General features: G+C 29.2%; 2 protein-coding genes and 1 long non-coding RNA gene across 4 annotated transcripts; 1 reads left to right on the forward strand and 2 right to left on the reverse strand.

The window, feature by feature from the left end:
• Window positions 1-34: 34 nt before the first annotated feature.
• LOC147807592 (uncharacterized) lies at window positions 35-13,268 on the forward strand. The gene is made up of 5 exons (XM_087166701.1): window positions 35-328; window positions 821-1,817; window positions 6,352-6,594; window positions 11,334-11,660; window positions 12,639-13,268. Exons 1-5 carry the CDS (start codon window positions 75-77, stop codon window positions 13,143-13,145), a joined length of 2,328 nt encoding a protein of 775 aa, XP_087022827.1. The 5' UTR covers window positions 35-74; the 3' UTR covers window positions 13,146-13,268.
• On the reverse strand, window positions 2,017-3,650 carry LOC147807593 (uncharacterized). Its single transcript, XM_087165446.1, has 2 exons — window positions 3,116-3,650; window positions 2,017-2,351 (listed from the first exon to the last, which is right to left on the reverse strand). Exons 1-2 carry the CDS (start codon window positions 3,232-3,234, stop codon window positions 2,057-2,059), a joined length of 414 nt encoding a protein of 137 aa, XP_087021572.1. The 5' UTR covers window positions 3,235-3,650; the 3' UTR covers window positions 2,017-2,056.
• A 616-nt stretch (window positions 13,269-13,884) lies between the features above and the next one.
• Window positions 13,885-17,028, reverse strand: LOC147807594 (uncharacterized). Of its 2 annotated transcripts, XR_015434531.1 has the most exons (3): window positions 15,730-17,028; window positions 14,920-15,103; window positions 13,885-14,110 (listed from the first exon to the last, which is right to left on the reverse strand). It is a non-coding gene; the product is annotated as an uncharacterized LOC147807594 (long non-coding RNA). The 2 variants fall into 2 exon arrangements; XR_015434532.1 differs by lacking the exon at window positions 15,730-17,028 and having other exon boundaries at window positions 14,920-15,260.
• Window positions 17,029-22,204: the final 5,176 nt, after the last annotated feature.

The following is a 22,204-nucleotide window of genomic DNA, read 5'->3' on the forward strand; positions in this document are numbered from 1 at the left end:
AAATATATCCCATCAATCCTTGCAATATTTTTGTTTACATTTTGAGGTAAAGTTTTTTATACTTTTCATTTAAAATGGATAATATTCAAATAATATCATTGTTATTCGTTCAAAATATTGAAAATGCTTTGAGCGACATAAATGATGCTCGGAAAAGGCGTATTAAAAGGATGTTAAACATCCTGTGCAGATCAGCAGTTTCATCCTTAAGTTTAGCATTTCCGCACAGGAGAATGTGGAAACAAATACGGCATTCAGAATGGTTTGAAAAGACAGTTCTCCAACATTATGATGATAGTAGATGGAAAGAAACTTTTAGAATAAACAGGTATGTTTGGATATTTTATTTGTATAAATTATATTATTTAATATATATTTATTTAACTCCTATAATCTGAATGTAACTCGTGCTTTTCTGATCAATCAACAAAAAAGAATGTAATTTCGCCAAAAATTAAAATAACAATTGTTAACATACTTAATATATGCAGGACATTTAAGTAATTTTTTTTCATCCTATTTTTCTGTAATAGTGTATATTTTAATTTAAAAGTTCAAAGAATAGGCTTAAATATTTAAACATAAATTATTGATTCGGATAGAAAATGATGTGTTTTTCAAACCCATTACCCTTATTTTGTATGAAAATATTGGCACATTCGCCCCTTAAAATTCTGCTATACCCTGATAATTGGCAATATATTTTATGTCAAAATACACTACATGAGCTATGGGTGTCTTTTCATTTACACAAAATCATTCACTTTTAATTACTTGTTTCTCTATTCATGTTTAATGATTTTATTTTTTCTCTTTATAGGTCAACATTTACAATCATCTGTGACTTCCTTCGCCCTCATCTCCAAAAGAAGAAAGTGGTACGAGATGTTTTCTCAGTTGAAGTAAGAATAGCTGTGATGTTACTGCGACTCAGCAGCTCTTCTGAACTTCGAAATATTGCTGAGTTATTTGGAATGGCAAGGAGCACTGTGTGTGTTATTGTGCAACAAACAACTCGAGTGGTGGTGAGTTGCTACATGGAGGAATTGAAATTTCCTGAAGGAGATGAAGTGTCCATTGCGACAGACTCCTTCTTTGGTGTCTGTGGACTACCAGGAGTGTTGGGTGCTTTAGATGGCTGTCACATTCCTATAAAAGCTCCAATTAGAAATAAAAAAGACTATTTTAACCGAAAGCAGTTTTACAGTGTTGTTTTACAAGCAGTGGTGAACCACAAGAAGAAATTTATAAATTTAAATTTTGGGTGGCCAGGATCTGTACACGATGCAAGGGTTCTGGCAAATTCTGAGCTGTTCGTGCAGTGTGAATCAGGCATCTTAGACAATTATTTTTGTGAATTGCCTGGTGCTGCATCCACAATTCCCCCTTACATTGTTGCTGACCCAGCCTATCCTTTAAAACAGTGGCTGATGAAGCCATTTAGTGGTGCTTTAAATGGGCAGCAAGCTACCTTCAATAAGAGGCTTAGTCGGTGCCGAGTGTATGTCGAGCATGCATTCGGCATGTTGAAAGGACGCTGGAGGTGCTTATTGAAGGCCAATGACTCCCAGATGAAAAATTTAAAGTACCTAGTACTTGCATGTTGCACAATATCGCACAAGATATTCAAGATGAGTATCTTTACGAATGGGACGATAACTCAACATTATGTAATGACCCAACTGTTTATCCTGTGCTATACTCCAATGACAGTAAATCAAAAAGAAATCTGCTATGTCTTGGGTACAAAATTATGGATAATTTATGTATGGTATTCCTTTGTTGAATGTTGTGCTGCTAATATTGATTTTTTTAGATAAATCTAATGTACTAAATTATTGTTTTAAAGAAATTGAATTTTCAAAATAAATCTATATTGCAAAATAAATTCCATGTTATAAATGAATCTATTAAAAAAATACTGATAAATCATTAATTAGACAATCATCAAAAATCAAACTAGAAAAAATAGTTTTACTTTTAAATCATAATTAATTCAAGAATAATGACAAAATATATAAGGCAAAAATTTATTAACTTCATCATGATAGAAAATTTATTTTTTTATATTTTCTTTTAATAATTTTAACATTTCTGCATTTTGCTGAATAATGGTGTTGCGAAAAGTTTCTCTCTTCTCTTCGGCTTTGATCTCAAGCCTCTCTTCGAATTCCAGGACTTTGTTTGTCGTTTCCTCCATAACTTTGCGTAGAGCCTCCTCAAAGTCATTGATGCGCCGACGCTTTCGGCCCTGTTTTATTGTTTTAACCTGGTTATTGACCCTTGTTGTTGATGTACTTGGTTGAGTTAAATTTTCAGAAAAAGAATCCTCCAGCAAGTCTGTTTCATCTCTGAAATTAAAAAAATAAATAAAAGCACTGTTTATCCAAACATATTAAACAACAAACAAATTGATAATTACAGGTAGCTTGACCTCAATCGGAGCTGAAAAATTTTTGGGGGGACAGGTAGTGCTGCCATTCAATATTTTTCAAGCACTATTGAGGAGAGTAACACCAAAATTTATATGTAGTTTTATCTTGACCTAAATTGGGACTTATTAGATTTCGGCGGGAAGTGCTGTACAAGTGTTCAATATTTTTGTTACTTTGTTATGAGAAATTTTATGGCTGCTAGAGTAGGTGTGATTTTTGCATTATAAGGTAGTGCTTTGGCAGCATTCTTCATTAAAAGGCAGATGGCCATGTGGCTGCCTTTCCTACATTTGTGTTATTTCAGGTTGTAATTTTGTATTTTCAATTACTTCATTTTAATCACTGATAAGGAAGTTTTGTGATAGTGAGATCATTCTAGGTTTTCCTTTCTCACAGAAAAACAATATCCTATGAAAATCTTCAATTATTTTTCTGATTGAAACATTTCTAACAATTTTCTTTAATGTTATTTAAATAAAATAACTATTATGATTGTGTAAAATTATAATTATTTAAAATAACTAAAAATTAATATTCAATTATTTACTAGTAATATGATGGATTATAGTACAATTTTGAACTCTAAATTTGAATAATTTTTTCATATTTTAATCATATACCTAGTTTTATTTAATACTGTGATTAAAAAAGAAAAAAAAATACAACTCATTTATACTTACATTGGTTCATAATCAATCTCCTGTGAATGAATTTTTTCGGCCTCATCCTGGTTGGTTTGTTCAGATGTATTTATTTCATCTTCATCGTTCAGAATTACAGAATGTAAATGTCCATCCATGTCTGGTTCATCATCATTTAGAGTATTGTCAGAAACTAAAAATTTAATTTAGAATAAGAAATCAAACAGTAATAATACACGAATGACATTAAAAAAAGGTAAACTTGTGTGAAAAATTGTAACGTTTAGATATATACTTAAACTATATGTATATTGTTGATGTTCATACAAAATTTTTTAGTATTCCAATTATTTTATTGAGTCTCTAAATCTTTCATTTTTATATTATTAACTGCTATAAGCTATTTATAATATAGACCAGGGCTGTCCAACAGGCAGCCTGCCAACCTATATTGTGCTCCCTGCAAGCTTCTTATTCAGCATATTTCTTTTTTCGAAATTTTAGGGTATCAAGAAGCATCCGGGTCAACCATTCTTGGTCAAGCCGATGTTATTGATTGTTTTGTGTTCTTAAGATATTTAAATTAAACAAAACTAATTTTAAACAAAAAAAATTTATTTAAAAAGATTTTTTTTGGTTAAATTTAAGTAAAAAAATATGCAACGATGCTCATAAATACTTTGTTTTATAAGTGACTTTTTTGTATATTAATTCACATTAATTTTGCCCACTTTGGTGTTTCGTGATTGAAGAAAAGTTAACATAAGCAGAAAATTATTGATTATGAAAAATATAAAGAATATATTTTTTAATATTTAATGTTCTTTTTTATAAATAAAAAGTAAAAAAAATTTTTTCCAGAAAAGTGTGTTTTTTTTTTCTATAAAAGTAATTTTTTTTTATGACTTTCGTAATCTTTTTTGTTTTTTATTGTGTTACATATATATACCACTTGTTACTATCATTAAAGAATGTTAATTTACTCAAACAAATTTTTCAATTTGTATTCCTTATGCAAGCTATTATTTTGTAATAATTATTATCAAACTCCTTATAAAAAAGCTTATGCTATATCATGCTCTTTTAAAGCCAAATTTTTTAACAACTGATATTGTAAATAGATATAGGGGTTAAAAATTTTTTTTTTTTTTTTTTAAAAAAATAAACTATACATAAATAAACCTTAACTTTCCATCATTCTTCTCTGACATGCCTCGTCATACATCAAAAGTAAAACCTGGACCTACTGGTAATCCATTGGACTTGTTGATTTTAAATTATGAATTGAAATAGTTAAAACGAAAAGACTGTTTCAATAAATGTAAATAAATTTGTATTTCGGTGATATTTGATGAGAAACTTTAGCAACTTGAGAAAAAGATTCCAGAAAGTTCTAGAAACATTATTTGATACTCAATAACTTTAGGCATTTGCTATTTGATTCCTACATCGTTTATTATTGTTATTTATAGAGTAACTTTTACATCAAGAAAAGTATTGATTTCTATAAATTCTGCATGCTGAAGCCTTTTACATCTAATACAGAAAAATATACTATTATTAAAATTTATTATACAACTCCACTGAAATCCAATTTTATTTTTTTTGCAACATACAAGCAATAGTTCTTAGTTTAAAAACTTTTATTGGTAAAAACATCATTGGATTACAAATCATTTGAAATGGGAAAGAACAATATATTGAATGAAATAATTTTTATAGTAAATTAAACATATTAGTTTAAGGAAATAAATTTAATGGATTACACTGAAACTATGAATGAAGAAATTTATAAGCTCTCACCCATAAACTATCTTGACTAATTTCTAGTACTTAAAAAGAAGAGAATAAGAACAAAAAGATTAAAGAAAACTGTCACAAAGATTTATAAATATTTTATGTAACATGCATATACATTATGCAGTATCAACATTAAAATTGTACAATATAAAACAATTAGAAGAAGTTTACATTTAAAGAAAGAATCTTGAACTGTTTAATAATAAAAATATAATTTGAATTTTAATCTACAAAGAATATTTAATAGCAAATTTCCTCAGATTTAATGTTTAGAAAATATATTTAAAAACTTTTGTATAACAATTTTGAATAGGCCATAGTAAAATGTTATTAATCCAATAAAAGATCCAGTACAGGAATTTTTTTTTTAAATTGCTACCACAATAACCTCCAAAAATAACTAATACATAATTAAGATTATAAAAGTCCTGATAAGATTAAGATTAATAAAGGTAATTAAGTAAATTAAGATAAAAAGTTATATAAATGATTATGAAAGCTCCCTAAGGTCAAAACATTTTTCTCTGAACACTTTCACTACTGCTCTTTCTACTTCTGTTTATGGTTTTTAGAAAATGAAAGCTTGTAATTATTTCCGTCAGTGATATAATACAGGTTATTTTAAATTGCAGAAGAGGAGACGAAGAATAAAATTCTGTCAACCTGTGTAAAAGATAAAAAATACATTATTTCAAAAAAAAAAATAATAAATAAATAAAAGGTTAATAAATCTTTTCTTTACAATTCATTTAATTTTTTTATACTGTTACATTACATTATTATCATTCGATTTTTTGTGTGTCTTCTACGGAATTAGTGATTAACATTTGCTACGCCATCAACATCTCCTACTACAATCAACTAATAATATCAAATTTTTTCCTAATACAATTTCGACTACTCCCTCTTAAAATTTACAAAAAATTCTAATATAATATCAAACATAAAAAAATTCTGAATTTTTTAATATATTTCAGTAAAATTGCTTAAAAGTAATAGTAGTGTTTCAAAATGGTCTACACCACATAAAATTAAAATGTCTTTATTGAATATTCATTTAGAAAAAATAATTAATAAATTTAAGCTATGCTCAAAATACATAAAGTTACTACTTTACTAAATTTGAAAAGAAATGACTTTCTACTGCTCAAAAATAAATTGCCTATTAATGAGCACTTGAATTGTGCAGACTGTTACTTCCAATTTGTATACGTTTGAGGAGAATGAAGATAGCAATCAAGTAATACAATTAGTATCAACTCTTCATTAATATTAAGACAATATTTATAAAATGCATAGATTAAGCGCCCTATGCAACTGAAACAAAATTCGATCGAACGACTGGTTACTTCTCGATCGGTTCGAAAAAATGCGTGTTTCCTAATTCAACTGAAACGTTACGAACGTTTTTTATCACGTGACCAGCACGATAGCTTGACTTCGAAGGTTGAGGTTCGATAGAACTTCTCTGACCAATCACAGGCCAGAATTGTATCGTGGTGTTTGTTGACGATTACAATGGCGGATTTTTTACTTCTTTTAAGAAACGAAAAAATAAAATCCCGAGATATTTACGGGATTATATGAATCCTCTTGATCTTTCAGAAGAGCAATTTATAAGCCGCTATCGCTTGACTCGAGAATCTTATTTATATGTGTGTGACTTGTTAGAGAGCAAAATAAAGCTAAAGACATCAGGCCATACCGTTGAACAACAGGTAAGATATTTTTGTTTGTTTACTTTTTCTATCTCATGTAAACTGTAAGCAGTAATTTAACATATTTATTACCCATTTTAACTTATATCTTCTATCAGGTCAAAAATCTTAAAAGTTTGTGTAGTAGAAAACATTACCTTGCACTTAGTAAACAGTAAAGGATTACCTTTCACATTAATTTTGAAAAATATTGTCACTGTAATCACTTATGCTATGTCAAAACGCATGGGCCCTAATGAAATAAAAAAATTTATTTACACTTCCGTTTTGTTATTGTTTTAAGTTGCAAAAAAAAACTTTAATGTTTAGTTTTGAATATTATTTTTCATCAAAATATTTATACAGTATAAAATTTCTAGCTTCAAGTTTTGATTTATTTTTAAAGCTATTATGTAATGATTTTAACAAATATTTATTTTAGTAATGAATATATCTAGAAATAAATCATTTACATCATGCCAATTATTTATATCATTTATTTATTTGTGAAAAAATTTGATTTTGAAATAAATTTAAAGATTAAAGAAGTTTAATAGTAGTATATTCTGGAACAGAAACATGTCTGGGCTCTCTCTCTCTCTCTATATATATATATATATGTGTGTGTGTATATATATATATATATATATGAAAGGGTAGCAGTCATGGTGAGTGATGTTAGGCCACGCAGATAGCAGTTGGAAGGCAAAAAATATTTTATTAGCTTCACATAGTATATTTAAGACATTTTCTAGCAAAGGCGGAGCTCCAAATTCGCACTCAAAAACTGTGTGCTTAAGTTTTTATCTTAGGGAAAGTAGCAAAGGAATTTCCCTCTATTTTGTTATATTTGAGGGGAAAAGGGAAGTGATAAGGATTACTATTGGTTTATGAAAGAAATCGCGCGTTCCCACACAAAGCAAGGGAAATATGTCCTGCTCTTAATTAAATGCATAGTTGAGCCAAAAATAGATTTAAGAACAGGATGTGGCTTTTAAAAGTGTGAGAAAGTATTTCAAATAGAATAATTAATTAGTAATAAAGTAGGAGTTGTTTTATAGCAAAGAAACTAACATAAAAAGATTAATAAAAGCTTTTTATGTTACATCCCCCCTCGCCGAAAAATTTTGACTAATATCTAAAATTTTTTTAAAATTATCCCTTTGCAAAACTTTCCTTATGATGACACAATTAAAAATTTTAATACTAATATTTGTAATATCAACAAGATATAAAGTAACATGAATTATAATGAAAAAAAAACACATTTGCACACTATGTAAAAAAAATTTTCATACAGTGTTAGAGGAAGAAAAAAATTTTTGAAGTAGCGCTACTATCGAAATGAAGTGTTAGATCTCCATTTTCAAAAGTTTTTTGTGATTAACTTTTTTCAGTCCTTCTTTATAATCACAGTAAATAAAGTTATTCCTCATACTAACACAATTAAAATAAACTTTTCACTTAAGACAAGAAAATCTATAAAAATTTCCTAAAAGATGTAAATATTCATATTCAATAACAAGAAAGATACAAAAATATGAAAATGCAAGTGATATGAGATATAAAAATACAAATTGACACTTTTTATCAAAAAAATTTTCAATATAAAATGTAAAAAAAATTTTTGACACAATGGTCATTAATCTGAAGTTTAAGACTTCAGTATTTTTATTTCAATGAGAAAATAAAAAGTTTTACACTGGTAAACTTGATGGTTATTTTAACCTTTGAGGTTCAATTTTTATTGTCTCTATATACTATTTGTTTTTAGCAAAAATAACTGAAAAATTTCTTGAAGTTGGAAATTTTTTTTTTTATTATCTTGAATTTGCATAATTCCGTCAACATGATTTTGACAATGCGGCCCCACATTATCACAATCAGTCTCAAAAAGACTTGATAATTCAAGATTTTTTCAGTTTTGCTATTTAAGTCTTTATTTTCAGTCTATCTTTTGTTTTATTTTTCTTTAAACTTACTTTGTTAACATTTTTCTTTTTACTATTCTTCTTTTATTTATGCCCAAATTTTTATTTTCTTCCTTTCTTTTTGTTTTTCTTAGATTTGAAAAAAAAAATTTTTTTTCTATCTACTTTCTTTTTTGGTTTTTTTTTTTTTTTTTTAATTGCAAACATTAACCAGGATTTCAGGAAAAAAAATGTGTGAGAACAAATTGCTTTTACAATTAGAAAAGGTGATCAGTCTTCTCAGAATTTACATTACAACCCGTTTAACACAATTCATTATTAATTGAAATCCAAAACAAAGCTTTCAAATTCAATATGGTATTAGGTAAATCAGTTTTTTAAATTTTGACTGACCTAGCTATTTTCCTTATTTTTAATTTGAAGTGCAAGTTAGGTTAATTTGCAAATTACTTTTTGTTTGTTTTCATTTATCTTTTTTTTTTTTTCTTTTTGGACACATAACTTTTCTAAAATATTTGTTGGGTTTATTTTTAAAGTACCACCTGTGTTAGTATTTAACATGATAGTTTTCTTAGTCACCATCGGGTAGTTGTTACTTTTATTATTTTTATTTTGAATGTATTTTGAGTGTATCCGGATACTATTCATTGTCAATTCGTGGTTTGGTGACTTTATGTTGGGTTTGACTCTTTCTCTTATAAACTTGATCTGTTAATGGAAATGCCTGAACCTTCTCCGGGTCTAACTTCACTTAAATTCTAATTTTGAAAAATTTTGTATTGATTTTCAAAATTATTTGTTGCACTATTTTTGATTACCATCTTTAATTTGTAATTTTTGCCACTCCGTAAGGGCATTCAAATAACCAAAATAAATTTCATTAACTAAATATAACATTTAAAAGAAAAAAAAGTTAAATTTATGAATAGCACATATTTTGCTTTTTTAAACACCATAATAAAATAAAAATTTAAATTTTTCTTCTACAATCAATATAATATACACTGTGATATATAATGCAATATAAAAAGTGATTCCTTAAATAATAATTAAAACCATAATCATACTGCATTAAAAGTGAAAAAAAAAAATATGTGATAGCACTAAATTTTAATATCATTATTTAATTTAAACAAATAATATTATAAACCATTGAATAATAGCATCAATAAATGGAACTATTATCAAAATATAAATATTAATAGATAAATATAATATTACCGGAATAAATATTTGGAACAATAAACATAAAATTATATGTTCCTATTTCAATATATGAGCGTAAATGATTCAAAAGTATTCACGTTTAAAAACTTAAACTTTTGAGAGTAAATACCAATCACATCTGTAATTAATCACCAATAAATCACTTCTAATATTTGATGAATCACGCGCACACGCGAGCGGAATCATAGCTACCACTTGAGATCACATTTTTGGTCATCTTCCGTTCAAGGAAACACAGAACACTCGAGAAAATCGCCAGAAAACGAAATCAATTCGATCATATGATGAACCTTTATCAATCCTCAATGAGACCGACAAGCAGCAAGCAAGTAGGGCAACACAGCAAGCACTTGCTGTAAATCCGCAAGAAGCTAATTGTTGATGGTAACACACGGTAGGCGAAAACGAAACCAAAACAGCGAAGACATCAATTCTTTAACGGCGATTCCGGTACAACGGTGTAGAGGCAACGTCTGGACCCATTATGAAGGAAAGTCCCGAAATTCTCATTCTTTTAGTCAGGATATCTGTTTCACGAGCAACGCCGGCATCTCCTAAAACTTCATTCGATTATTTTCTTTCCTTTTATATTTATATATTTTTTACTTATTTGAAAAAAGCATTTTTTTTTTTTAATGGAGCCAGTGAGAAAAAAAAAAAAGTGCCAAACCAACTGCAAAATTTATCTATCCTGCTAGGCTTGAAAGGGTAGCAGTCATGGTGAGTGATGTTAGGCCACGCAGATAGCAGTTGGAAGGCAAAAAATATTTTATTAGCTTCACATAGTATATTTAAGACATTTTCTAGCAAAGGCGGAGCTCCAAATTCGCACTCAAAAACTGTGTGCTTAAGTTTTTATCTTAGGGAAAGTAGCAAAGGAATTTCCCTCTATTTTGTTATATTTGAGGGGAAAAGGGAAGTGATAAGGATTACTATTGGTTTATGAAAGAAATCGCGCGTTCCCACACAAAGCAAGGGAAATATGTCCTGCTCTTAATTAAATGCATAGTTGAGCCAAAAATAGATTTAAGAACAGGATGTGGCTTTTAAAAGTGTGAGAAAGTATTTCAAATAGAATAATTAATTAGTAATAAAGTAGGAGTTGTTTTATAGCAAAGAAACTAACATAAAAAGATTAATAAAAGCTTTTTATGTTACATATATATATATATATATATATATATATATATATATATATATATTAAATTATTAAATAATGGCTAATTTAAACTTTATTTGGTTATTGTGTTTGACAAATTTCTCTAGCATATAAGACCTACTGGTATTAGTAGTACTTTATGTTAAATAAAGTACAATTTCACGAGTGATGGTTTGTAAAAAGAAATTTTTTTTATTAAAATATTATTTAAATAAAATGCTTTTTGAAAAGTATGTATCTATGCATGTGTACTACTTACATCTAGAAGGTAAAGGTATTTTTAGTGTGCACAAAAAAAGAATTATCTAAGTGGTAAGGTGTGAATTAAATGTTACACTGTGTGATTATTTTATTTCTTTTTTTGATTTATCATAAGTCACTGTTTAGATGCTCTCAAGAATTTTATTTACTTATTAAAATATTTATATTGTTTGGTTTTCTAGGTATTAATGACTCTCAGTCTACTTGCTTCAGGATCATTCCAAGGCGTGACTGCTGACAGCAAATTTTCAGAGATGTCGCAGTCATCAGTGTCAAGAAGCTTGGGTAGAGTGACGAAAGCTCTAGTGGATATACTTCCAATGTTTATAAAATTTCCCTCTACTGACCAAGAGAAGCGGAACACAAGAATGAAATTTTTTGAAGCTAGTGGCTTTCCAAGACTATTGGGAATAATTGATGGGACACATATACCGATTCAAAGACCGCCATCAGATGACTGGTTTATGTACATAAATCGAAAAAGCATTTTTTCGATTAATGTTCAATTAGTAAGTTAATTTAATTCGTTGATTTTATTATAGTTGTAAATTATTAAAAATTGGCAAAATATACTTTTTGTATTTATGCAGATATGCCGCTCCGGACAGAAAATAAATAATGTGAAGTGGTGGTTTATTTATTGTGATTCTTTGTTTAATAAAATCGATTTTGTAAATTTTTATCCACCACCATTTCAAAGTAATTTGCAGGGTTATATATTTCAGGCTTATATAAAAAAAATTTGTCATAAATTTGAAATTCAGTTTGTAGTTATCTACCCTAATATAATATATTTATTATAAGAAATATAATAAAACAAAAAAATGTTATATAATTAATACTACTACAACATAATAAGGTAGGGACTACTGACAAATTAAAGCTTCTGTTTACTGAAGTTTGGCGCAAGTAAGCACGAGAATAACCGGGATGTTGCCAGTGCTTAACTTTTGATTCCACCCCCATCGGTACTCGGCTACAAACACAAAAGCAAGATATTTTGATTTGAAGAAGAGTATGAATGGGATGTTTTAGCATTTGTGCACCAAAAATCAGCAGTTAGAATTGTGGATTACGTATACTGCTTATTCATTTTTTGACACCCATTTGATTTTTTTTGGTTTGTATTTGAAATTATATTTTGAAAACAGCTACACGCTTCCTTGCAACAGTATTGCTCCCCCATAGGGGGCGTGCACCACAGGTTGGAAACCACTGCTCTACTTGCTTGTGTGTTTATCCCACGAAAATAAAAATCAAAAATACTTAACATTTATTTATTTAGTCTACTTAACATTTATTTTTTTGGTAGTCTACTTATCGACTTAAAATTTATTCTTAGTGTTCTCAAATATTAGCATAGTTAAATTTTATTCAAACTCTTGTGAACCGGAAATCATTAGGAAAATTCGACAGGATCAGAAATATTTTTTTCTTATTTTTAAGAACTTTAGAAGATTTACTAATTTTACTCTACTTCTATTTAGGTATGTGATAAAGATCTGAAAATTTCAAATGTGGTGGCACGGTGGCCAGGTAGTGTTCACGATGCATACATTTGGGCTGCCTGTGAATTGAGGAGAGTATTAACATCAGGCACAGATTATTTAATTGGAGATGCCGGATATCCATTAGAGCCTTGGTTATTAAAACCCTATGATACTCCCACAACTGCAATTGAAGAAAATTTCAATAAAAAACTAAGATCCCTCCGGAGTTCTGTCGAGAGGTGTAATGGAGTATTAAAATCAAGATTTAGGTGTCTTCATAAATCAGGTGGCAACTTATTATATAGTCCATCTAAATCATGCCAGATAATCATGGCTTGTTGTGTGTTACACAACATTTGCATTGAAAGAAATATTCCTTTGTTGGAGTATATAGAAGATGACAATGATGATGACGAACCAGATGATTTGCCAACAAATACTAGTGTGTATGCTAGAGGGTGTTTGGCACGTAGTTCAATAGCTCAAAATCTAAGCGAAAGATAAAGAATTTTATGACTCTTGTTTGCTAATAGTGTTATTACTTACAAATATGGTATAATAATTGTTTGATGTAGTACATTTTTCTGAATCTTTTGTTTAATATAAAATTTGTAATGTCTGAACAAACTCTGTAATATTGTCTTTATTTAGAATCAGAATTAATTCAAGGAACATCATATTTTTTAATATTAATAAATTGTTTAATATGTTTTCTTTTAATATTAATATAATATAAAATAATTAAATATTATAAATTTGATATTAATTTAAAAATTAATTTTAAAATTTTTTTCAAAAGCAATTTTATAAGCAGAATATCATAATTCTTCTATTTGCAAGAAATTAGATCAATGTCTTTAAAAAATGTCCTAAAAAATAAAACATTTTTGGTGAACCAAAAAAAAAAAAGGCGTTTTCTTAGTCTACTTGGTAACAAACATGGAAACAAAATTAATATTACAATTTTATTGCTCTGAGAAGCTTTCGGTGTTTAAAAAAATCAGAAAAGATTAGAAACTAATTTGAAGAGATTAGAAACTAAATAAGATTAGAAACTAACAAAAATATAAGACAAAATTATGACTTAAAATTATAAGACAAAGGCAAAATGTATATTGTTCTTACAGAAAAAATAAGCACTGTAATATTTATTACCAAACATCAATTAGTGAATTTCATAAATTTTAAAGCATAAAATTTTATAGATATGTAAAATAGATGGATAAATAAACATGGACATTAATAATGGTCAAATAAAATAATTTTATTTCATGGAATTTCATTTATCATTTCATCAAAGTTGACACCCATCTTCATGCACTTCAATCTGGTTTTTACTTCCAAAATTCTAGCCATTCTCTCCTTAACTTTCAAGGATCTCCTTTTAAGGTCTAAAAGTTCTTGTACATCTGATCCCTTTTTTAAAGACCGTTGCTTCCTCCGAAATTTTCTTACTCTTGAAGTAGAGCCTGTAATCAAATTTAAAATAGAGATTAAATGGCAAAAGAAAATAGCTTGAAATTTCTGCCAAAACTTTTAAATTAAACTAAAGTAAAACTTACAAATGATATATGTTTCTTCAATCTAATTTTCATTTGAATGCAGTGAAAGTTTTTTATTAAGCACATGCTTAAATAATTAATTGGAGCTAATATATATTAACTGCCAGCATTTGATAAATTATTTTTTTCTGGGCAACAGAATTACAATTACTTTTTCAAAAACTTATCACATTTAAAAATTTATTTTTGATGATATAACACTTGAACAACAGTCACCACCCTATAATGATCATTAAAGTTCAAAGAATAATGTTTCAGTTGTATAAGGGTATAAAACTATATGACAATAGTTTCATTCTGAATAATTATTTTTTTTTCTAATATAATAAATTGAATATTATCAGTCAGAGGTTTACAAAAATTTATATGCTACATCAGAATATAAAACGTGTTTTCATTAATTGTGAGTTCAAATCTGTAGATTTGGGACAGACGTAACTTTTCATAAAGTCACATAACTTTTTGGACTGTATGTTAATTATTAATTTCTTTAAATACATTTTTGAATACGTTTTTGACACATTACATTTATGCTTAGCTAAAAATGAAATATGCATGTAGAAAGAAAAGTTATCATCTTTTCATTATCTAAATTATTCAATTTTTTAAATCAACATTTTATAACAGAAAATATTATGACTGTTTAGATCTTAAAAATTAACAACGAAATGCAAATCACAGTGTAATGAAACAATCCACAAAGAGATAATTTTTACTTTTAATAGAAACTGGAGTTTTTTCTGCTTGTGGTGTCATTTCTGTTAAGTTGTATTCCTGGCTAGTAGAGGCCAATGGAGGCACAACTGCTGCATACTGGTTAGATTTACCATCATTAATGAAAACCGAAGAATCAATATCAGAAAACTCAGGCTCCACTGCTGATAATTCTTCGGGAACAACCTAATAACCACAAAGAAAATTTAAAATAATTAAAACCATAATAAAATAAAAAAAATACTATATGTATTTCAGCTATATAATTTTAAAGTAAATATTATTAGCTGATAATAAGTTCTGTTGTTAAAATTTTCAAGCAAATTGCTTAAACTAACAAAGAAAGGACCTAGCAAGAGCTGTGTAAAAAATTGAGTAACTGTAAAGCTTTGTTGCAAGAGCAAAAACAGTGACACAGCTAGAAAATTAATAATGTGTGAGATATCTCAATAATAGTTTAATCTTTAGAAATATTCAATCACCATTTTAAAACAACAAATTATATATATATATATATATATATATATATATATATATATATATATATATATATATATATATATATATATATATATATATATATATATATATAGCAAAATCCAGATACTTTTGTTAAAAGAAATTAAATCTAGCGTGAACAATATTTGCTGATAAAAGTTTATAAAGCATTATCTTGATAACTATATGAATATATTTTTTAAAAATAAAATTCGAACCATTACTTGCATTCCTAACTAAATAAATTAACTAATTCTAAGGTTCAGTACTATAAAATTATCAGTAAAAGTTAATAAAAGCAAATCATTACTAACCTGTTGTTGAAGTGAAATAGAATCAAGGTTTGAACAGAGTGGCACACCACTGAAGGCAGCAGGACCCAAAACATCGATAACACTTCTGTCCAATTCACTCAAAGGTGGAGCTGGTGGCCCGCCACCTGTCCCTGATTTATATTTATTTATGGCCAAAGCCTTTTTTCTCACTCTACACTTCAGATCTTGCCATTTTTTTTAAATTTCGGCTCCGGTCCTTGGCTTGCCGAAGCCATATGATGAAATTTCTTGGGCCAATGAATCCCATTCCTTTTTAACGTCATTTTTTGACTTTAAAGTTGACGAAGGACTAATATAATTGCTAATTAAATCCTTTCTGCTTCTTAATAATTCCATAAGTAAATTTGTTTCCTTTAAAATTGCATCCATGTTTATAAAAACAATTTACGAAGTATCACTGATTCAATATATCGAAAATATATGTTTATATAATCGTAAAAAGTCACAGTTAAAAAGTATTAGTTAAATTTATTTCTGGAACGACTATAAATTTTTTGATTGGCTGATAATTCTAAGCTATCACGTGACCTCTCAAAATGATGACCCGCTTCGAAAGGTAACCCTTCCAGTTCGATGGCGCGTAAATGTTACAGTTGAATTCGGAAACCGGTCACATTCGAATAGCGAACGAACGGGCTCGATGAAATCGAATCGAAGAGGCGCGTTTCAGTTGCATAAGGCCCTAAGAAAAAAGTGAATCGAAGATACATCCTTATAATCGGCATCAACCAATTCACGGAAAATTTAAAATTGTTGAGGAGATGAAGGACCCGGTGATGTTTCAATCCTATTACAGAATGACACAACCCACATTTCAGTTGTTATACAATTTGTTGAAGCCGTGTATTCAAAAGGACACAAACTGCAGAGGATGTATTTGTCCAGAAGAGCGATTATTGATTACTCTAAGGTAAGGAAACTTTTTATTTATAATCTGGATTTTAAACTACTATTATTCTTCGTGTAAAAAGTTCGATATTAATTTATAAGTAAGACTCAGTGATGGACTCCACATTAATCAAGAAACTTATACAAATTATCTATACATAATAATAAACGCGGCTGTGTGTGTGTGTCGGTAAACACAATATATCGCCCCAGAAGCCTCGCCCAGGCACGAAACTCGGCACATAATTGGGTTTTGACATAATGAAGAAGTATTTTTTTTCTTTTGCAAAAATTTGGATTAGTTTTTTAGTTATCAGTCATTTTGTAAGAAAATCTATGCTTTTTCGTCTTCAAAGAGCCATATTCAAAAAAATATTAAAAAATGCATATACTTTTCTCCACTCTTATAAATGTATGCTAATGCGAACCTTACAGTTGAAATATTAATTTTCGACAACTTAAACCAATAATATACGAAGGAATTAATAATTTAGTTGTAAGGTTCGCATTAGTTTACATTTATCAAAGTGGAGAAAAGTTTAACTTTTGTGTTAAAAATGTGGCAAACGTAAATAGAACGCTTCGCTTTGATATATTTGTCGCTGTTCATAATTGATATAATCAGTTTTTCTTCGTCTTTCCACGCTCTATTGTTTTTTTCTTAAGCGAAGACGATAATTTTTGTAGCGATATAGAAATAGAAATTGATACCATAAAAAATTATATAGAAATAGAAATTGATACCATAAAAAATTAATTCGTCTTCGTGTTCTTTTCATGTATTTAGCATTTTAGTTTTTTTTTCTTAAGTCGTGTAGCGTTACACTTACCTTGGATCTCTTTGGTTTTTCTATTCTTTATTTTAACAGTTTTTATTAAATGTAATTAGTTATTTTCAGAAAGTTTCAGTTTGCAGGTAAGCACTTAGATTTTAATATTGAAGTTTCATGACTTGCTTTCATAGTAATTGTTGTTCTAAAGTATTCGTTGACTTCTTAAAAACCCGATTACTGACATGGCAAAACCGCCTTCCAAAAAACTTTGTATTTTGTCAAAGAAAAGATATTAAGAGATTCTCAAAGAAGAAGAAGAAGGGCCCAAGAAACGTCTGTGGAACGTCAAAGAAGGATGGAACATGACCGAATTTCGACAGGCAATTCTAGAGCCCAAGAAGTATCAGAGACGTCAAAGAAGATTAGAAGAGGTTTTCAGCTATTGACCAATGATGATTTCGAAAGCAACTTTTGGGGTAGACTATACATGAGGGTGCCCTCGCCAAGTTGCGATCGCGATTGACCGCCAAGCTGGGCGATGTTGAAAACCAATCGTGATTCTGATTAGTTTAGAATTTAGCATTGTTTTTAAATGAATTTTTAAATGTAATTTCAGAGATCCGTTAGTTCTACTTTGGATACCGGCTGGTAAGGTTATTTTTGCTTCTGGTACTAAAAATGAATACTGTCAATAAGATAAATCTAAAGTTTCTGTACGATTTGAATAACAATGAAAAAAAACAGTGATTGACTGGTGTCTGAATGACGGTTTAATTAGTAATAGATATAAATGTCCTGTTTGTGGGTTACCACGGCGTTCCGGGCAAACAAGTATGGCGCCAAACATAAGTCGCCAGTTTCGCCAAGGGACACCCTCAAGTATATTTTTCCTGTTATATTATAGGTTAGGTTACCATAGATCTTAGGTTACATAGCAAAGTTACATCTTCAAACATCCTCAAGAGCTATAACACATCTGCAGCAGAACTGGATATGAAGACAAAATTGCAGGACAGGAACACTTTAATTGTCCACTAATATTTAGATTTCCTGCTATGTTTTAAAAAACTTTATTTGTGAAAACCTTTAGCGTGGTGGACAGCTGGCCGCCTTAAGCGGCTAGTATTTAAATAAGAGAAAATGATTTATGACTCATAAAAGGAAAATTTAAATTCAGTCATTGAGTCACCAAGAGATTTCGATTTTCTATTAGAAAGATTTTAAACTTTGGAAAAATTGAAGGAACCAGTATGGTACACTCTTATTAATTTTAGTACCAGTGCATACACACCAGCTAATTTCCATTATTGGTAATATTATGTTAGATATAATATTTAAAATTGTAAATATTATATCTAGAATTGTTTTAAAAAGAACACTTTAAAATATTTGGCACATTTTTCATATTTATATTTTGATGTTAGTTTCTTTACAATTGTTAAAAAAAATTGTAAGTTAAATCACGCCACAAACGCCACAGTGTTGTAAGGATAACATTAATTATGATTTTGCGCACATGTAGATAAATGCATATTTTTAAAAATTCTATTTCTCGATTTGTAGATATCTTGCTACTGGATTAAGAAAGAGGAGTGCATGCCAAGCCCAACCGAAGATCAATGGAAAAGTGAGGCAGAAAAATTCACTTCTCTGTGGAATATGCCCAATTGCATTGATGGGAAACACATCAGAATTCAGTGCCCAAAAAAAAGTGGTTCCCAGTACTACAATTACTTGGATTACTTTTCAATCGTACAGGGGTCACATTCCCCCTAAAATTCCTAAAACTATGTACAAACCCTAAAATTCCTAAAAATCTGCTAAAATTTTGTTGGTGTTCCTAAAAAATTTGAGTTATAGGAATAAATCACAGATAAAATGAAAATGCCGCGCCTCTTTCTTTTTGTATCGAATTTGTTTACGTCATCGCTTCTCTGCAAGGAGAGGAGGATGGAAGGAGACGCGGGACGGCGTTTGGGGAAGAAAGACGACGTCCGGCGGTGTGACGACATTCAGGCGAGTGATTGTTTTTTTTTATCACGTGGTTATTTTCACTCCTAAGACGTCACGGGCCTCTCCTCTCCTCCCTCTCCACCTGTCTCTCTTTTTGTTCAGCGTGGTTCTGAAATCCTTCGCCATCTTGGTTGATTTGTTATTTATAAATTGATGCTATGGGAAAAGGACGAACAAAATTCCAGACGGATTGGTTTGAAAAAGAACTAGATGGTGTTTTGCTTAAAGAATGGTTGGAATCTGTGACTGGAAATGACTATTCCGCGAAATGTAGTTTATGCTGTGAAACATTCGAAGTATCTGGAAGTGGATTCGCACAAGTACGATCGCATCATAAAGGGAAAAAACATCATCGGAAATTTGATGAAAGATTTAAAGGAAATGGTCAATCAACAATATTCAATTGGGTGCAAAATAAAAGCAGTGATACAGCTGTTCTTATCTAGCAAAATCAAATTTTGAAAGCTGAAACTTTATGGTGTTTACATGTGGCTGAAAAAAATATTTCTTTTAAATCTTGTACGGATACAGTGGATTTATTCAAGGTAATGTTTCCAGATTCTCCCATAGCGTCGGCAATGCAACTTAAAGAGAAAAAAAACTGCCTATGTATTAAACCATGGTGTATCTAAATATTTTGAAGATCTTTTAATGAAGGATATTGAGAGTGCAACAAAAATAACATTAGCATTTGATGAGAGTACAAATGTACAGAACAAGCGGCAACTAGATGTATATGCCAGATATTGGTCTACCGACTTTAATTTGGTATTATGTCGATATTTAAAAAGTGTATTTTTAGGCCATGCTACGGCCGATATTATTTTAAATGAACTTTTGGATGTTTTGTCTACTTATAAGATTCTATTGAATAAAGTAATATGTCTTTCTATGGACAATCCTAATGTCAACAAAAGTGTCATGAGGAAATTTTCGGATCAAATTGGTTCGAATACGTTATTGCCGTTAATAATGCGTTTAAAGTTTTTCTGAATTCTTTAGAAGTCAACTTTGATGAGTTCGCCAATGATATATATTTTTTTCTAAAGAACAGTGCTGTACGCAGGGAGGATTTTAAACACATGGAAGAAATAACGGAAGTGACGGCTCAGTTTTAATTGAGACATGTAAATAGTAGAGGCTAGTTGAGCAATGGGCAAATATCTCTGAATATTTTTTATGTTTTTTACCTAAGCAAAAATTGCTCACTAAGCAACTAAGTTCTTCGAGCAAATATAAACGTATTTGTGATAATTTAAAAGAGCCAACAAATATAGGATGCTTCATTCTTATTAGATATTTAAAGTGTTCTATTTGTACCAGGGATGAGAATTTTCCTCTTAATGCCTTTCTATATTGTTTCTGCTAGCATTTCTTTATTTTCGGATCGTCAGAGTTGTAAAATTCGATTGTGGCGCAATCTAATGGACAAAACTTATCCGACTTTCTTTTTTGGTCGGGAAAAAATTTCGGCACATGAAATTAAATATGTATTGAAAGATAATACTTAGAAAATAGACAATCAATAAAAATCTCGAAAAAAAGAAATTTAGATGATTTTAATTCAGATGGTCAAAAAATAGAAGGCCAATTTCTTGGTTCTTGAGGAATGAATTAACAGTTTGATTGTTTGTGATCTTAATACACTCAGATTTTTCTTCCTATTTTTCATTCATTCATTTTGGATATTGAGAAATTTAAGTTGAACTGTATAAGTTTAAATCAGTCTTTAGTTTTGTTAGGGGAGGGCAGCTTTTTTGGCATGGGAAATGGTTGGATAGCAATTCCTTTGGTAGGAAGAATAGTGCAGAGTTGTGTTACAGTGATAAAAAAAAGAATTAATTGGGGGGGGGGGGTTAAAGTAAAACTTATTTAGCCGTGATTTTATTTCTTTTAATATTTTCCCTGTATAAAATGTTGTATAATTTTTTGTTCACGCACCAATTTCAGTATTTTTACTTTTTGCAATTCTCATCCCTGGTAAATGAAATATTTATTTTCGTGCATATTTTTTTCGGTTTACACTTCTAACATTGTAGAAGACATTTTATTATTTGTGATTATAAGATTAATATTTTAATTATGAAAATATATTTTTTAATGGGTTACGATGACTGTCTTAAGAAATTTTAACTTGTACCCATAAGTGGTACTCATATTTTGAACTTTTAATCATGAAAAATAGTATTTTTTTTAATGTAATATATTTATTATATGTATAGATTTTGTCCTGTTTTTTTTTTTTAAATTTAAATACTTGCCACTAATAAAATAAAATAGGTAATTGTATATTATAGCAATAGGATAACATCATTTTCTTTGGATTGTGAAATAATCGTTCTGTGGATTAACTTAAGTGACCCCAGGGTGTACCGTTTTTATTGGGTCTTTTGGTTTTTTTTTATTAGCCTTGTGCTTTTAATTTCTAATTGTTTGTAGTTAATTTTTTTAAAAAAAAATTCTTTTATCTTATTTTTATTCTATTATCATATTTAAGTCGGTTCACCCGTGAACATAGGTTTTAACCCTCTCGCTGCGTAACTTTTTTTTGTTGAAATTTAAAACATTTAATTTTAGTATTTAATTAGATTGTAATGCTTCACATTTTAGGAATGAAGCATCAGCAACTGCTCAAAGCCATCGCCCCATAGCGTTAACCAGCTGTCTTGGGAAAATATCTGAACGGATGGTCAACTCTCGCTTGGTATACTACCTCGAAAAAAATCATCTTATACCAGACTTCCAAAGTGGTTTTCGAAAGGAAAGATTCACGATTGATA

Source organism: Parasteatoda tepidariorum, chromosome 6 (assembly GCF_982258835.1).
Source record: "Parasteatoda tepidariorum strain Cologne lab strain chromosome 6, Ptep-v5.0, whole genome shotgun sequence".
NCBI classification, from domain to species: Eukaryota; Metazoa; Arthropoda; class Arachnida; order Araneae; family Theridiidae; genus Parasteatoda; species Parasteatoda tepidariorum.